Source organism: Pochonia chlamydosporia, chromosome 7, assembly GCF_001653235.2.
Source record: "Pochonia chlamydosporia 170 chromosome 7, whole genome shotgun sequence".
NCBI classification, from domain to species: domain Eukaryota; kingdom Fungi; phylum Ascomycota; class Sordariomycetes; order Hypocreales; family Clavicipitaceae; genus Pochonia; species Pochonia chlamydosporia.
The window spans coordinates 2,152,980-2,165,325 of NC_035796.1; the positions used below are offsets into that span (position 1 = coordinate 2,152,980).

The following is a 12,346-nucleotide window of genomic DNA, read 5'->3' on the forward strand; positions in this document are numbered from 1 at the left end:
AACTTATACCTGGCAGGTGCCACCAGCTGTCAGCTGCCTTTCCCATGACTCCAGTGATTCAGGAAGGTTCACGTCAAAATGGCAAATATAACATCAGGTCCATCTCTATCTTCAACCTTGCAGCTTTTGTTTGCCAGAGACCTCTCTTATCATCATTTATCTGCCATGCCATGCTCATAAGTTCACATCAACAACTCTTACCACAGATACTACACATCCGGCCCTCATCTCACTAACCACCATGGTGGAAAACTTAGAGACTCTTTTAGACAACGTAAAGTCTCGCTTAGAAAAGCAGGGCATCAAGAAAATCGACAAACCGACGTTAGAGCAAGTCCGAGATGCATTTCGCCGGACTGACGAAAGAGAGCTCAACGAGCGGTGGGAGTCATATATCAACCTACAACTCGCCCTGTGCACTTTAGAGATGTACACTCCTCCAAATCTCGACATCATTGGTTCTGCGGACATTCGCGTCTATCACAGCAATCGCATACCGTGCAACTGTGATCACGACTTCACCATTGAGAGACTGTCCGCGCCGTTCTCCCTGACCGACGCAGGCAATTTTGCAGGCTACGACGCAGAAACACATTGCTATGCATTCAGAGGACAAAGACGACTGTTTCGCGAGTTTTTGTCGCTGGTCGAGCCCTTGTTCAAAAAGAAGGCCTTTAAATCTGCAATTGTGAGATCAGTCGGTGTGAGAGTTCCGATGGCTAATTTCGCCACTGGATGGGACTTTGATGAGTTTGCCTCGCATGTTGAGGCAATGGAATGTATGCTATTTCTCAAAAAACCCTTGAAGGATCCGCTCAAGTTTAAGGAAGCGGCCGCCTATCATGGCCTGGCAAGAAAAGACGCGGCCGATTGTGTTGCTTTGGAATTGTTTGGTGAGGAGGTAGATTCCCGAAATGACGCGACGAATAGTATCGTCGAAGGAAAAACGGACACGTCGAATACGAACCTCGAACCATGTCGATATTCTCTCAGAAGGCGTAAGTTGTCCGCTCATCACTGAACCTTCTTCGACATTCGATTTTAGTCGATGACTTTAGAAGTCACGCAATAGGGGTTTCTCTTCATTCGGCGCAACCCAGACTCTAGCTGTTTGACGAACGCTGCAAGGCTCATGTATTACTATCCATTATGTATGCAGAACTTTAATAACGAGAACCAACTCTATACCCAATGCATATCAGCCAAATTTACAGCCCACAGTCCTTGGGGGTCAATGGTGAGACTTTAGCATCAACATGACCAAGCTCTTGAGCCCGTCCATTCGTAAGTGCATTCATAGCAGTCAGCCCAATGACGAAACCCTCACCCGCATGATCAATAGCCAGAATCTTGACGCTATGTCCCTCGTAATCCAATCTCCAGCAACTGCCGCAGTTTGGCGAGCCCCAGCCCGAAATGGCTGCCGCGCCACCAATGTTCGGGAAGTTGGGCAGTTTACCCTGAGTCTTGTACTTGGGCAAAAGTCCGTATTTGCCGTCAGAGCAGGACACATCTGCCATGGACCGATCTGCCAGGTCGTAACCGCTATCCCACTTCACTGTTCCCAGTTAGCATTTGAAGTCCAAACAAAACCGTCAGCCGTACCTGTGTCCGCCGAAGCAGTATAAGCCACGATGGCGGCGCAAAGCACACTAGAGAACTGCATTTTGAAGTCTTGAATGGTAGTTGTGAGGATGAGTATAGAGAAGTCAAGTGCATGAAGAATCACCAAAGCGACGCCACAACCACCTTTTATACAAAATCCCCCAACCAAGACAACAAAACTCCAAAAAACAACAATCACGAGCTCCCGACCCCATCATTACGCTATCATGCGTTAAAAATGACCTGTTCCCTCCCCACGCATAACCAATATAGAAAACCCGACCCATAGCAAACCTCCCCATCCCCCAGAAGAGGCGCAAGTCGCGAACATCCACGGGCCGATCTCAGGCCAACATCGTATTCTTTCCAGCGTTCGGTCCGAGCCCATCATCAACAGCCAGCCAAACACTCAAGTGGAGTGGGCAGCAGGACCAATTGGCAGAAAACGGCTGTGCATTCTAAGACTACATGTCCCGTTGCACAACATGAGTGGTGTCTTGTGTTTTTTTAGCGGAGAAACAAACGGACATGAAAAGGCTCCGATGCAGCTCGGCAAGCGGCATAATCCTTCGTATTTTTATTTTTTTTTACTGCCGGTATCCCTGTAGCTTTTCCCTGCCGTGTGCTCACGTTTCGCTTGGGCCACGCGGGCTGTGAATGGGGGCGTGTTGTGCCGCATGAGACAGGGATCGACATGGAAGTTCGTGTAAATGGCGCCGTCTATTCTGTAGGCAACACCAATTTGTCACGGGGTTGGTTACCTTGGGTAGCATAGTCATGCATGCCCAAGTATCCATATCGCCGGATTTTGTAGTTTGCAGTACGCACAAACTTCGTGTCTATATATGGATATCTGCCCGCTCGAGCCGCTTGGTAACCATGGCGATGCGACTTTCATGCAGCGAGACGGTCCCCAGTTTCTGGGCAGTCTAGTACCGAACAGGGATTATGTGAAAACACAAGACCGAATGAATTACAAGAGGAGCAATAGCAATATACACTTACAGAAAATATCTGACGATATTAAAGTCGGACCGTCCAGTAAAGACCAGCATCCACGGTGTAAAGTTTGCTTGGCGAGGAAACCCAATCGCAGAGAGACACATCGCTGTACTACTGCAGTGCGGCCATGAAGCTTTCGACCACGCCAAGGATAGGACGCCAGGAAACTGCAAAAGGAGAAGATGATGTAACTTGAATGTTGCCTATTTACTTAACCTCAGACTGCTACCCGTTGGAGTCGCAGATCGCCCAAGATGATTCCAAAGTACCTAGCTATATTCGAGGCTAGACTTTCTCATATAGTATGTGGAAACTTTAAAACAAAATGCCCCAGAAATTCTCTTAACCACGAGCCTATCGTGATGTTGCCAAACCTCCAGGAGACAAAGATGACTGAGGTGATGCATCAGCCATTAGTTTTGTCATAGGCTTTGCCTCGACATTGCTCAACTTTCCCGCTGACTCTGGCGGAGTCGCAACTTGATATGGCTTTCCGCTTAGCCAGTCCTTGTGTTTCGAAATATCTGCCATGGCATCTTCTGTAGAACAGCCACGGATCGTAGAAGTTCGACGTGGTGTGATGAGGTTGGCATCAACAGCCGCCTGGGGAATCGCCCTGCTGGCTGCAACGCTCTCAATCTCTGCAGTAGTATACACGATGCGTGGTGTGTCCGGCTTGTTCGTTGCCCGAGCATCCTGAGAGCTAGCTATCTTGACGAGTTCCGGTGCAGTATAAGTAATGCGATCTGAATGAGGCTTATTGTCATATTCCTGAAGAGAGTTACTAGCCGGCAGTACCCGTTTTCGAGACTCCGCCTTGCGCTTGAGACGCACGAGAATGCGGAGGAGGTTGAGTAGGTCTGCTTTCATATCATCTGTCTCACATTGGAGAAAGCCTCTGTCTAGCCAATCTTCAATTGTGGTATCCTCGATGTCGGCGACTGTGTCATCCGACACGAGTATCCCGGCCTTGGCTGCCTCGGGAAGAATTTGGTCAATGAGCTTAACTAGCTTCTCAGCTGCGTCTTCAATGATAAGTTCCCTTTCCCCTGGTGCATTTTGGGGAGGAGAATCAATGTCCACAAGTTTCGTAGTACCGGCAGCTGCCGCAGGGCTGGTCTGCTTGGCAGGTGTTTCAACGGTAGAGGGAGAATTGTCGGTTGCAGACCTATTCAGAGCTGGAGCTGGAGAGGTGCCTGACGCCCTTGATTCTTGCGTCGTTTGAGCTGACGCTATATCAACCTTGTTCTGGCTTTCCTCTGGAACGGCATCGCGGGCCGCAGCCTGTTGAAGACTTTCGAGATAAACCTTAAATTTGTGAGCGTCGGAAGTATTGGCAAATTGCAGGATATACGCAAAGCCATTTGCCGTCGACTTTGAGCAAACCCGACAGCAGTCATCTTTTCTGTCGGGCGCCGTTAGGTCCAGGACGTTATGAACTTTGTCCCCTTTTTCTGGAGCAGAAAGGCAGAGGTATCCATTCTCTGTATCGTTTCTGAGCTTGACCGCATATGTGACTGCAAAGAGGACGGATCGGTTCTGGGGATTCAGCAGCTTGCAAATGCCTTGTAGAACCACAACATCTTCCGCCTGCTTTGGTTTGGACCGGATAGCAAGATTCACCGTAGCGTGCTGTGATGCAGCTGATGAACCGCCAGAAGACTGAGCTCCATTGTTTGGTTTGATGGAAGTCGCAGAGATCATTGAAGTATTGTGTTCTGACAAGGGTTTCTGCAAACTGTTAACACTGCCACCTAACTGTGAACGCTGGCTCGTGTTGCTGGTACTTGGCGTTATCGCGCTCTGCTTGGACGATGTGAAGTTCTTCACTGCTCCACCAGCAGGTATGAGACCGCCAAGGCTAGAGATGGGTATATTATTGGGATCATTCCTCTTGGCTCGTTTATGTCCTCGAGATTCTTGCCGAATGCATGGCGGTGCACTGCGTTTCTACCGTTAGTTATGGACAAGCACGATGTTGGCCTTTTGTATCTTACGAATCCCGTTGATGGAGGTTGATAAAATCTTGGGTAATCTTTTTGGCCCAGGGCCGACTATCCTGAACGCTGAGACCTCTCATCTGTTCCGATTCCTCATCTTCAATGTGGACTGCAACTCTGGTTAGGCCCTAAAATGCACAGCTGACGAGACTGAACTTGCCTTGCCATTTTGTTTCCAATCCCTGCTTCAACGCTGGAGCAATATGGCCCGTACCATTTCTCTTGCTTGGTGCGAAAGACGGGCCTTTCCGTTCCTTGTTACTCAAGGGAAGTTCATCTTGACGTTGACGTCCCAGATCGGCCTGTTTGAAGGGGTGAGTATTGGCAGAGCAAAGACGTCTAACAGAATGCAAAAATAATCGCAAGCTTACCATACAGGCCATTTGAACAGCCACCGTATCCATTCTTGCACTCCGTGATGCAAGTTGCGTTTGTGTGAAGATTCAGCATGAGCTGGATTTGACGAGGTGTTGATAGAAGGCAAAATTCGACTCGATCAGATGGCTAGGAGAGAAAGGAGTGAAGAAGCGAGAAAGAATTGAAAAGACAGGATATAATGAAAGGCTCTAGGCTCGTGATAATAAACGCAGTAGTGGCAGCTGGCAACTTTCGCCTGACAGCTGTTGGGCGGTCTGCAGTGTTCTTGCTGTCAGCCGTTCAATGTTTGGTAGGAGCATAGCAATTGACTGCACCAAACATAATCCGTGTCTGTTTCGAGTGCTTACCAACTTGACAACATCACTTTTACCGAAGTCTGGCCTCATCAACAAAAGGGCCGGAGCAAAGCCTCATGCTGTCCTGAATGGTGTTTTCAGCAAGACAGTTTGGCGTGGCTTGTACATATTCCATGATTGCCTTCAAACCCTTCTGGAAGACATTGATTGTTGCATGGCCTTTCAATCCAGAATGCTGCAGCATAACACCGTCATCATACTTCGTCGCTGATCAACTTGGCAGGTATGAGGCAGATGGCTCCTGCCACTTGGCCAATTATGAAAACATGAAATGCTGGAGCAATGCGCCTTCCACTTCACCGGGAAGACCAAACACCACCTTGAAATCCCGCTCAGATTTTTGAGTCAAAGAAAGTCGATATGCCCAACAGGCACCTCCAGCTTGGACGTCCCATTCGTGTCACGGAAATCGCCTAGGCCAACGTCCGCATGTGGCTGCCAGCCCGGTTTACACCGAAGAGTCATCGCAAAACACTATTAGGTGGCTCAATTATGCTTCTTTTTCCTCTTGACACGATCCTGACCGACGGGTCAGATATCCGTCGACATGGGTTAAGAGTAAGGCTGACGATTTGTGGCTGTAGTGGCACCTGTTGTTGCGTGGAATTAATAATCGCGAAATAGTCCGTCCACGCAACATCCTGGCTGTGACAGTCTTCAGCTGCAACCCAAAAGGGTATAGTCGCCCTGGCACTCGCGTCTCTTTTGATGATTAGAAAATGGCGACACAGCCAAATTGCACTCAATCGGTTGTCGCCTGGTGGAGGTCTACGAATAAACGTGCATGTGGCTGAATAAACTCCAGGAAAGGTGTCAGTCACGAACAGCGGGGTTGCATAATGCCATGCATCTGAAACTGACAGCTTTGCGAGAAGTCGGCTGCGTTGAGATTTGGCTGATTACTTCACTCTTGCGCGGCATGTTCGAAAAGTTGAACGGAATACGATGAATGCGCTGCTGGCAGCCTGCTGCCGCCATGAGAATGACAATGTATAAAAGACGGCGAAGATGCCAGACGATGATGATGGTTTTTGAAGATCAGAACATCAACTCATTCATCAAAGCTTCTACAACAAACTCCAATTACAACAGACATCATACTCTTTCTTCTCTTGACAGCAAGCAACGCTCAACTTCTACCTAACAGCCTGTCTCCCAGCTTCATAATGTCTCCCAAGATCATCACTGTTTACGGTGCCACTGGCAACCAGGGTGGAAGTGTGGTCAACTCCCTTCTCGGAAACAAGTCTGGCAACTTCAAGATTCGAGGTATCACCAGAAACCCAGACTCTGACAAGGCCAAGGCTCTTGCTGCTCGCGGAGTTGAAATTGTCAAGGCCGATGGCCTGGTAAAAGAGCAGATGGTCGCAGCGTTCAAGGGAACCTGGGCCGTCTTTCTCAACACCAACTCTCCCGACCCTGTAGGTATAAGCACAAGCAGAATGGTACCCATTTATATGAACACATAAACATGAATTTCTAACAAATTCAAAAAGATTTTCCATCAACCAGGGGGTATCTCTGAAAGCGACCATGGCAAGGAGGTCGTAGATGCAGCCTTTGAGGCAGGTGCGGAAGTTTTACTCTATAGTGGCACATCATCTCCCGCCAAGATCACGAACGGAGCCATTGTCAGCGAGGGAATGGATGGTATGTAAAAGCCTTGACCCTCTAGGATGAGAAGCACATTCTGACCTCCGTACAGAGAAGTATGCCATTGCTGAATACGCCAAGTCCAAGGGCTTTAAGAGTGCCGTCAACGTCGGCACTGGTTGGTACCTTGAGAACCACTTCAACCCCGAGTTCACTGGCCTCCTTGGAGGTCTCCCCTACACTGAAGATGAGGAGGGCTATCTCACTCTGTCAATGCCCAACTGGGGCGGAGACAACACCATCCCGTTCATCTCGATTGCAGATGACTATGGCGACATTGTCCACGGTGTTCTTCTTAACCCAGAGGCGTACAACGGGCAATTTGTTCAGAGTATCAGCCAGCTTGCCACTCCTGTAGAGCTTGCTGCTGCAGTTGAGAAAGGTTCGTAATATCCCGTCATAGCACTTGGTGGTACAGACTAACAAGATAATAGCAACTGGCAAGAAGTCCCGCTTCAACGAAATCAAGGACTGGAAAACATTTGAGACGTACGGAGACCCTGAGGTTGAGACCGTCAAGAACCTGTTTGGCTTTGTCAACTATACTGGCGGCCATTACTTTGGTGTTCCCAGTGACATTACCCTCTCCAGGAAGTTGAAGGCGGACGCTGCGGCAGCCAAGGGCCTTGGAGCAGAAGACGGCAAGCTTACGACTGTTGACCAGTTCGCCAAGAAGGTTCTATCTGCATGATGTGAGGAATGAGCATTGGGCATGATGTTGGATGAATTGTGCCATGAGATGGTTGAAACCTCGGTCGGAACTGAGCGTGCTTGACTTTATGCTTGGATAATGCCTTGTGATAGTTGGTGGACGCGAACGGACGGAATTGGTTCACAAATGGAAGATTGATTGACAGTAATGATATGTGAGATATTGGAAGCCTAGATTGTTTCATTCAAGTTTGAACAATTGCAATTCTCTCGTACATGTATTTTCCTCTGGTCTGAATGGCAGGACCCAGAATGTCCGATCTCTAGCAATGACGAAAAAAGGGGACGAAAAGAAGTTGACAGTCTAGATTGGATTCGAAAAAATAAGACACATCATCTACCCCGTAACCGCCCCAGGAATCTAGATTGTGTAACCAACGAGAATTTGTGTATTTCCAGAAATGCCGGTATTACGTGCTGACGCTTTAATTCAACCGCAACCCAGCGACATGCACCAGGAATCATTACTCGCGGCTTGAATGCAACAATCAACCAAGCAAATCGCCCAGCAACCATAAAAAACGAAATACCACACCGCACTTACCCAACCGAAATAACCATGGGCGGTGAATCCAAGGGCGGTCCCAAGCGAAATAGCGACAGGGGGCGCACGCCGACCACCGACCAGGATGATGAACCCAAGCAGAAAAGCTGGCGCGGCTCCGTTGTCCGCACCGCGATTCCAGATCCCCAACTGTAGGGGACGGGGAGCGGAAAGACGGAGCCGGCTGGCTCAACGAGTTTAATCAATGTGCTGCTGGCTGTGCGGTAGTTGGGGGTCCAGTTTTTTAAGGTCCTGATGTCTTGGTCTTGATTAGGAGTTCGGAGTAGGGGGTATGGAGAGACAGAGGTGGCATGGTCAGCGTGTTTGTCGGGCGATTTTTTATTCGTGAATTGGAAGCATTGAGCAATGCTGATGAATTGTCTGTGATTGATAGCTGTCGGGATGATTGCTGACTCGGGGCATTTGATGGTATGAGTGATGCTTCGGAGTATTGATGAATGGCGACTGTCAGAGCTATCAATGCGAAGCTCCACCGACCAGACTCAACATGAACATGACGGTCAAGCACTCAACTACTCCGTGCCTAGGTAGCTATCGCGGCAAGCTCCCCCGTCCCTGTCCCTGAATTACATGCCATCTGAATCTCGACCACACCAAACCAAACATGTCAAGTCGGTGTGGCCTCGTGACCAACTCCTCGACACTCCCCCTGCCAGCACTCACTCTCCGAACCACCGCGGCGCATGTCCGTTCAGAACGCCATCACTTTGCCTGGCACATTCAATGTTTGGTACATTCTCACCTCTATCCAGTGTCGCTGTACTCCCAATAATCTCAAGCTGGTGCCTCTCCTATCTGGCGCTCCCTCCCGCGCGGATTGTCGCCGTCCCACGAACCACGCCTCATCGGTTCGCACGGCTCCAACATTGACCTCCAGCTTTCCATGCAGCATGCCATGAATCCCACCCTCGATTAACCCCTCTGTCCGAAATAGAGAAACTCGCATATATCCCATCTCCTCACCACTCGATTTCCCCTCCTCCCATCACCCCCATCAACATAACATTCCAAGTATTCCATTTCCACGTCGTCCAAGACACAGTTTCATCCCTCTCCAAGCTATCAGTCACCCTGGTCCGGTATCGCACAGACCAGACCATCCCCACTTCCTATCTGCAGGTATTCGCACCCAGCAGCTCAACAAGCTCTCGTACCTAGTACCTAGGTAGTCATAAATAGCAACACAGCTTCACAACATTGGAACCTGTCCCCTTCCCCAATCACTCTTTCTAGAACACCCTCACCATGTCTCGCGTCACTGCTCCCATGTCCCAAATCTCAAGAGCCCTCAGCGCCTCATCGTCTGGCGCTGCAGCCCGCTCCTCAATCCTCGATGGCTCTGCGCACAGCGCCGGCGCGGCCCTGATGCCAAAGTATGCAGAACTGTTGCGCAACAGGAGCAGCGAGCACTCTGATGTACGTTCACTCTGCCATAACCCAGCACCTTCGAAATCAATTTGAGCACATCTAACATACACAGTCGTCTCGCGGCCTCACCACAACCCACCGACCTACACCTCAGCCCTCACTCGCCAACCGCTCAAAACCACTGATGCAGACCTTCCACTCCTCATCGTCATCCGCCCAAACATCCACACACATTGACGCCGCTGTCCTGCCGTCAATGAGCGCCCTCGTCGGCGCATCAAAAGCCGACCTGGGCCCGCGGGTGCCTCTCCTCCCGGACAACTATGGCGCTGCCCATAGCCCCATTGCTTCTGATGCGACTGCCCGTCCTGAGGTGACCATTGTGGCTGCCAATCCTGACAACGTTGTTCCCGGGGCGCCTATGTCGGGAGTCGAGGGGATCAGCTTGGATGGAATTGAGCTCAAGTTCATGTATGATGAGGGCGGCCAGCCGCAGAAGGAGGAGGGCGGTATGATTCGCGATATTTGGAAGGGCATGGTGGAGGATGTGTTTGGCGGTGCGCCCAAGAAGGCTATTTGATATAGACTGCGGGATGAATTCACGAGGATGGGAGTAGGAACAGGCTCCGGTTTGGCCTTGTGATTTTTTTGCTCTATAAGCGTTGTAATTTGAAACTAGGAGCTATAGGATGTTCTGATAATTTGGTGCGCTAGCGCAACACAGACGTACAATCACTTTCAATTCTATGCCTGACTGGCAGACACACATGACACTTCAACTTGGTCTTTAAAATTTTCTTGTGCATACAAACGTGATAACGAGACCCATTTACATCCAAACTGCACTCAGCAGCACACAATTCCCCTAGGTATAATTCACATCCTGATACACGAGCTAGTTTACTTCATTTTTTTAACGCGACCATACTCTCCTTGCATCCACTTTCCTTCCAAGTTTGACACTACCTCTTCTTCATCGAAGGTCGCGGCTTGCACTCGTCATTCGTCACAGGGTGCAGCATCACCTTGATAGGATAACTCTGCGTGTTCTGCTGGTACCCCTTGCTCCAGTCGTAACTAACGGCGTAAGCAAAGATGCTACCATTCTTGTTAAACTTCGTCGCTGTAATGCTGCCTCCAACGTTGGGGTATCCCTTAAGACGGTGCTTCGCATCCTTGTCCCAGAAGTGGAATGTGCCATCCGAACCAGATGTGCTGAAGGTGCCGTGAACGGGGTGGAAGGAAATGTCGTTGACGGCGTGGACATTGACGACGTTGTTGACGGCGGTATCACGGTGGCATTTGAAAGAAAAGTTGGAACTGTTTTGAATGTCAGCGGATCGAGATGTTCCTGCTTTGGCAGTGATAAGAAACAATGGAGGGTGGGCGTACCTTGAGTCCTTGTCCTCCACGTACTGAATAGCGCAACGGCCCTCGACGCTACCAATAGCGAAGCCTGCAGAGTCGGTGAAGCAGCTGACGACTCGTGTCTGCCACTTCAACGGGCTCTGGAGCGTCTTGTAGAACTTGGAAGGGTTCCGCAGATCAATTACGTTGATGTATCTGTCTGCGGTTCCTACAACACACAGGTTGTCCCTCACGTCCATGGTGTATACGCGCTCCTGGCACGATACAGTAGCCGCCGCTTGGCCCTGTTGCCTCAAGTCCCAGTATTTGATTGTCTTGTCCCACGACCCAGATACTATCATGGGTGAACCACTGCTCTCGAAGAATCGACACGCCCGTGCTGGTTGCTCGTGGGTTCCGATGATGATGTCTTGCTGGGAGGCAAGATCGCAAACTTTGATGTTTTTATCGGCACCGGCTGAGGCTACTTTTGTGCCGTCCTATGCTCGTAAATTCCATTAGCTTGAGACGTGTGGTGGTGTGGTGATGAGATCCCTACCTTGGAAAAGTCGCAGCTAAACACAGGCTGTGAGTGCTCGTACGCGTGTCGACCTTGACTCTGGCCATTCTGGGCAATTTCGTAGATTCGGACCTTGTTGTCCCAGCTGGCTACGGCCAGGAAATCCGGGCCATTGGGAGCTGGTGAAAAGGAAAGGTCGGAGATGGAATCGGTAGGAGGATCGCTGAGAGCGACGTCCGACTTGAGGTCGCCGACGGTATTGGTCGCTGCGGTGCTCGTCGCCGCTCCAAAGAGTCCAGACATGGTGCTTGGTAATTACACAACGAAGTCGTTGCTTGTCCAGGTGAAGGTTTCGAAAAGGGCGGATGATGGAGGCGGTCGGCGCAAGCCTAGATACTCGATCGCGTGCGATGGCCCACGCTCGCTCGTCGTAGTAGTTCGGTGTGTTCTTGTGAATCCTACTGAAGATGAATTCGATTGTATGTTTGTCTGCTGTTCTCAAGCAGACCTGCACTGCACTGGCGGCAAGTTGAGATGAAGTTATATGTCACAATGATTCTAGGCACGAAAAGGCACCAACCTTCTCTCCAACGCCGAGGTCTGATTGGCCCGTTGTCGCAAATTCTCGACAGGCAAGCACCCCTGTAGATGCAAGCGCGTGTGCCACAGGTCAATTGGTGCACTCACAGCCCAGCCAGCCAGAGCTTTCAAGCCGTCCCAAAAAAAAAAAGGTGGGACCCGCCTTGCTAAATAAAATTTCACACTGGAGCTTCACATCAGTTTTCCTCTTTCTTCTTCTTCACCCCCTCGCTCAACAAATCGCTATTCGAAGCTTACACAC

General features: G+C 50.0%; 6 protein-coding genes across 6 annotated transcripts; 3 read left to right on the forward strand and 3 right to left on the reverse strand.

Annotated features, from left to right (window-relative positions):
- Positions 1 to 241: 241 nt before the first annotated feature.
- On the forward strand, positions 242 to 1,021 carry VFPPC_14618 (hypothetical protein; the record flags this gene model as incomplete). Its single annotated transcript, XM_018292386.1, has 1 exon — positions 242 to 1,021. The coding sequence occupies one exon, from the start codon at positions 242 to 244 to the stop codon at positions 1,019 to 1,021; it is 780 nt and encodes a 259-aa protein (XP_018139438.1).
- A 187-nt stretch (positions 1,022 to 1,208) lies between these two features.
- On the reverse strand, positions 1,209 to 1,666 carry VFPPC_09531 (cerato-platanin domain-containing protein; the record flags this gene model as incomplete). The annotated part of the gene is made up of 2 exons (XM_018288052.1): positions 1,209 to 1,558; positions 1,606 to 1,666. 2 exons carry the CDS (start codon positions 1,664 to 1,666, stop codon positions 1,209 to 1,211), a joined length of 411 nt encoding a protein of 136 aa, XP_018139437.1.
- Positions 1,667 to 2,961: 1,295 nt separating this feature from the next.
- Positions 2,962 to 5,011, reverse strand: VFPPC_09530 (hypothetical protein; the record flags this gene model as incomplete). The annotated part of the gene is made up of 4 exons (XM_018288051.1): positions 2,962 to 4,549; positions 4,605 to 4,716; positions 4,822 to 4,909; positions 4,979 to 5,011. 4 exons carry the CDS (start codon positions 5,009 to 5,011, stop codon positions 2,962 to 2,964), a joined length of 1,821 nt encoding a protein of 606 aa, XP_018139436.1.
- A 1,496-nt stretch (positions 5,012 to 6,507) lies between these two features.
- Positions 6,508 to 7,685, forward strand: VFPPC_09529 (NmrA family protein; the record flags this gene model as incomplete). Its single annotated transcript, XM_018288050.1, has 4 exons — positions 6,508 to 6,762; positions 6,838 to 6,991; positions 7,047 to 7,376; positions 7,429 to 7,685. The coding sequence occupies 4 exons, from the start codon at positions 6,508 to 6,510 to the stop codon at positions 7,683 to 7,685; spliced, it is 996 nt and encodes a 331-aa protein (XP_018139435.1).
- A 1,830-nt stretch (positions 7,686 to 9,515) lies between these two features.
- Positions 9,516 to 10,218, forward strand: VFPPC_09528 (hypothetical protein; the record flags this gene model as incomplete). The annotated part of the gene is made up of 2 exons (XM_018288049.1): positions 9,516 to 9,686; positions 9,751 to 10,218. 2 exons carry the CDS (start codon positions 9,516 to 9,518, stop codon positions 10,216 to 10,218), a joined length of 639 nt encoding a protein of 212 aa, XP_018139434.1.
- A 382-nt stretch (positions 10,219 to 10,600) lies between these two features.
- On the reverse strand, positions 10,601 to 11,808 carry VFPPC_09527 (poly(A)+ RNA export protein; the record flags this gene model as incomplete). The annotated part of the gene is made up of 3 exons (XM_018288048.1): positions 10,601 to 10,958; positions 11,031 to 11,485; positions 11,545 to 11,808. 3 exons carry the CDS (start codon positions 11,806 to 11,808, stop codon positions 10,601 to 10,603), a joined length of 1,077 nt encoding a protein of 358 aa, XP_018139433.1.
- Positions 11,809 to 12,346: the final 538 nt, after the last annotated feature.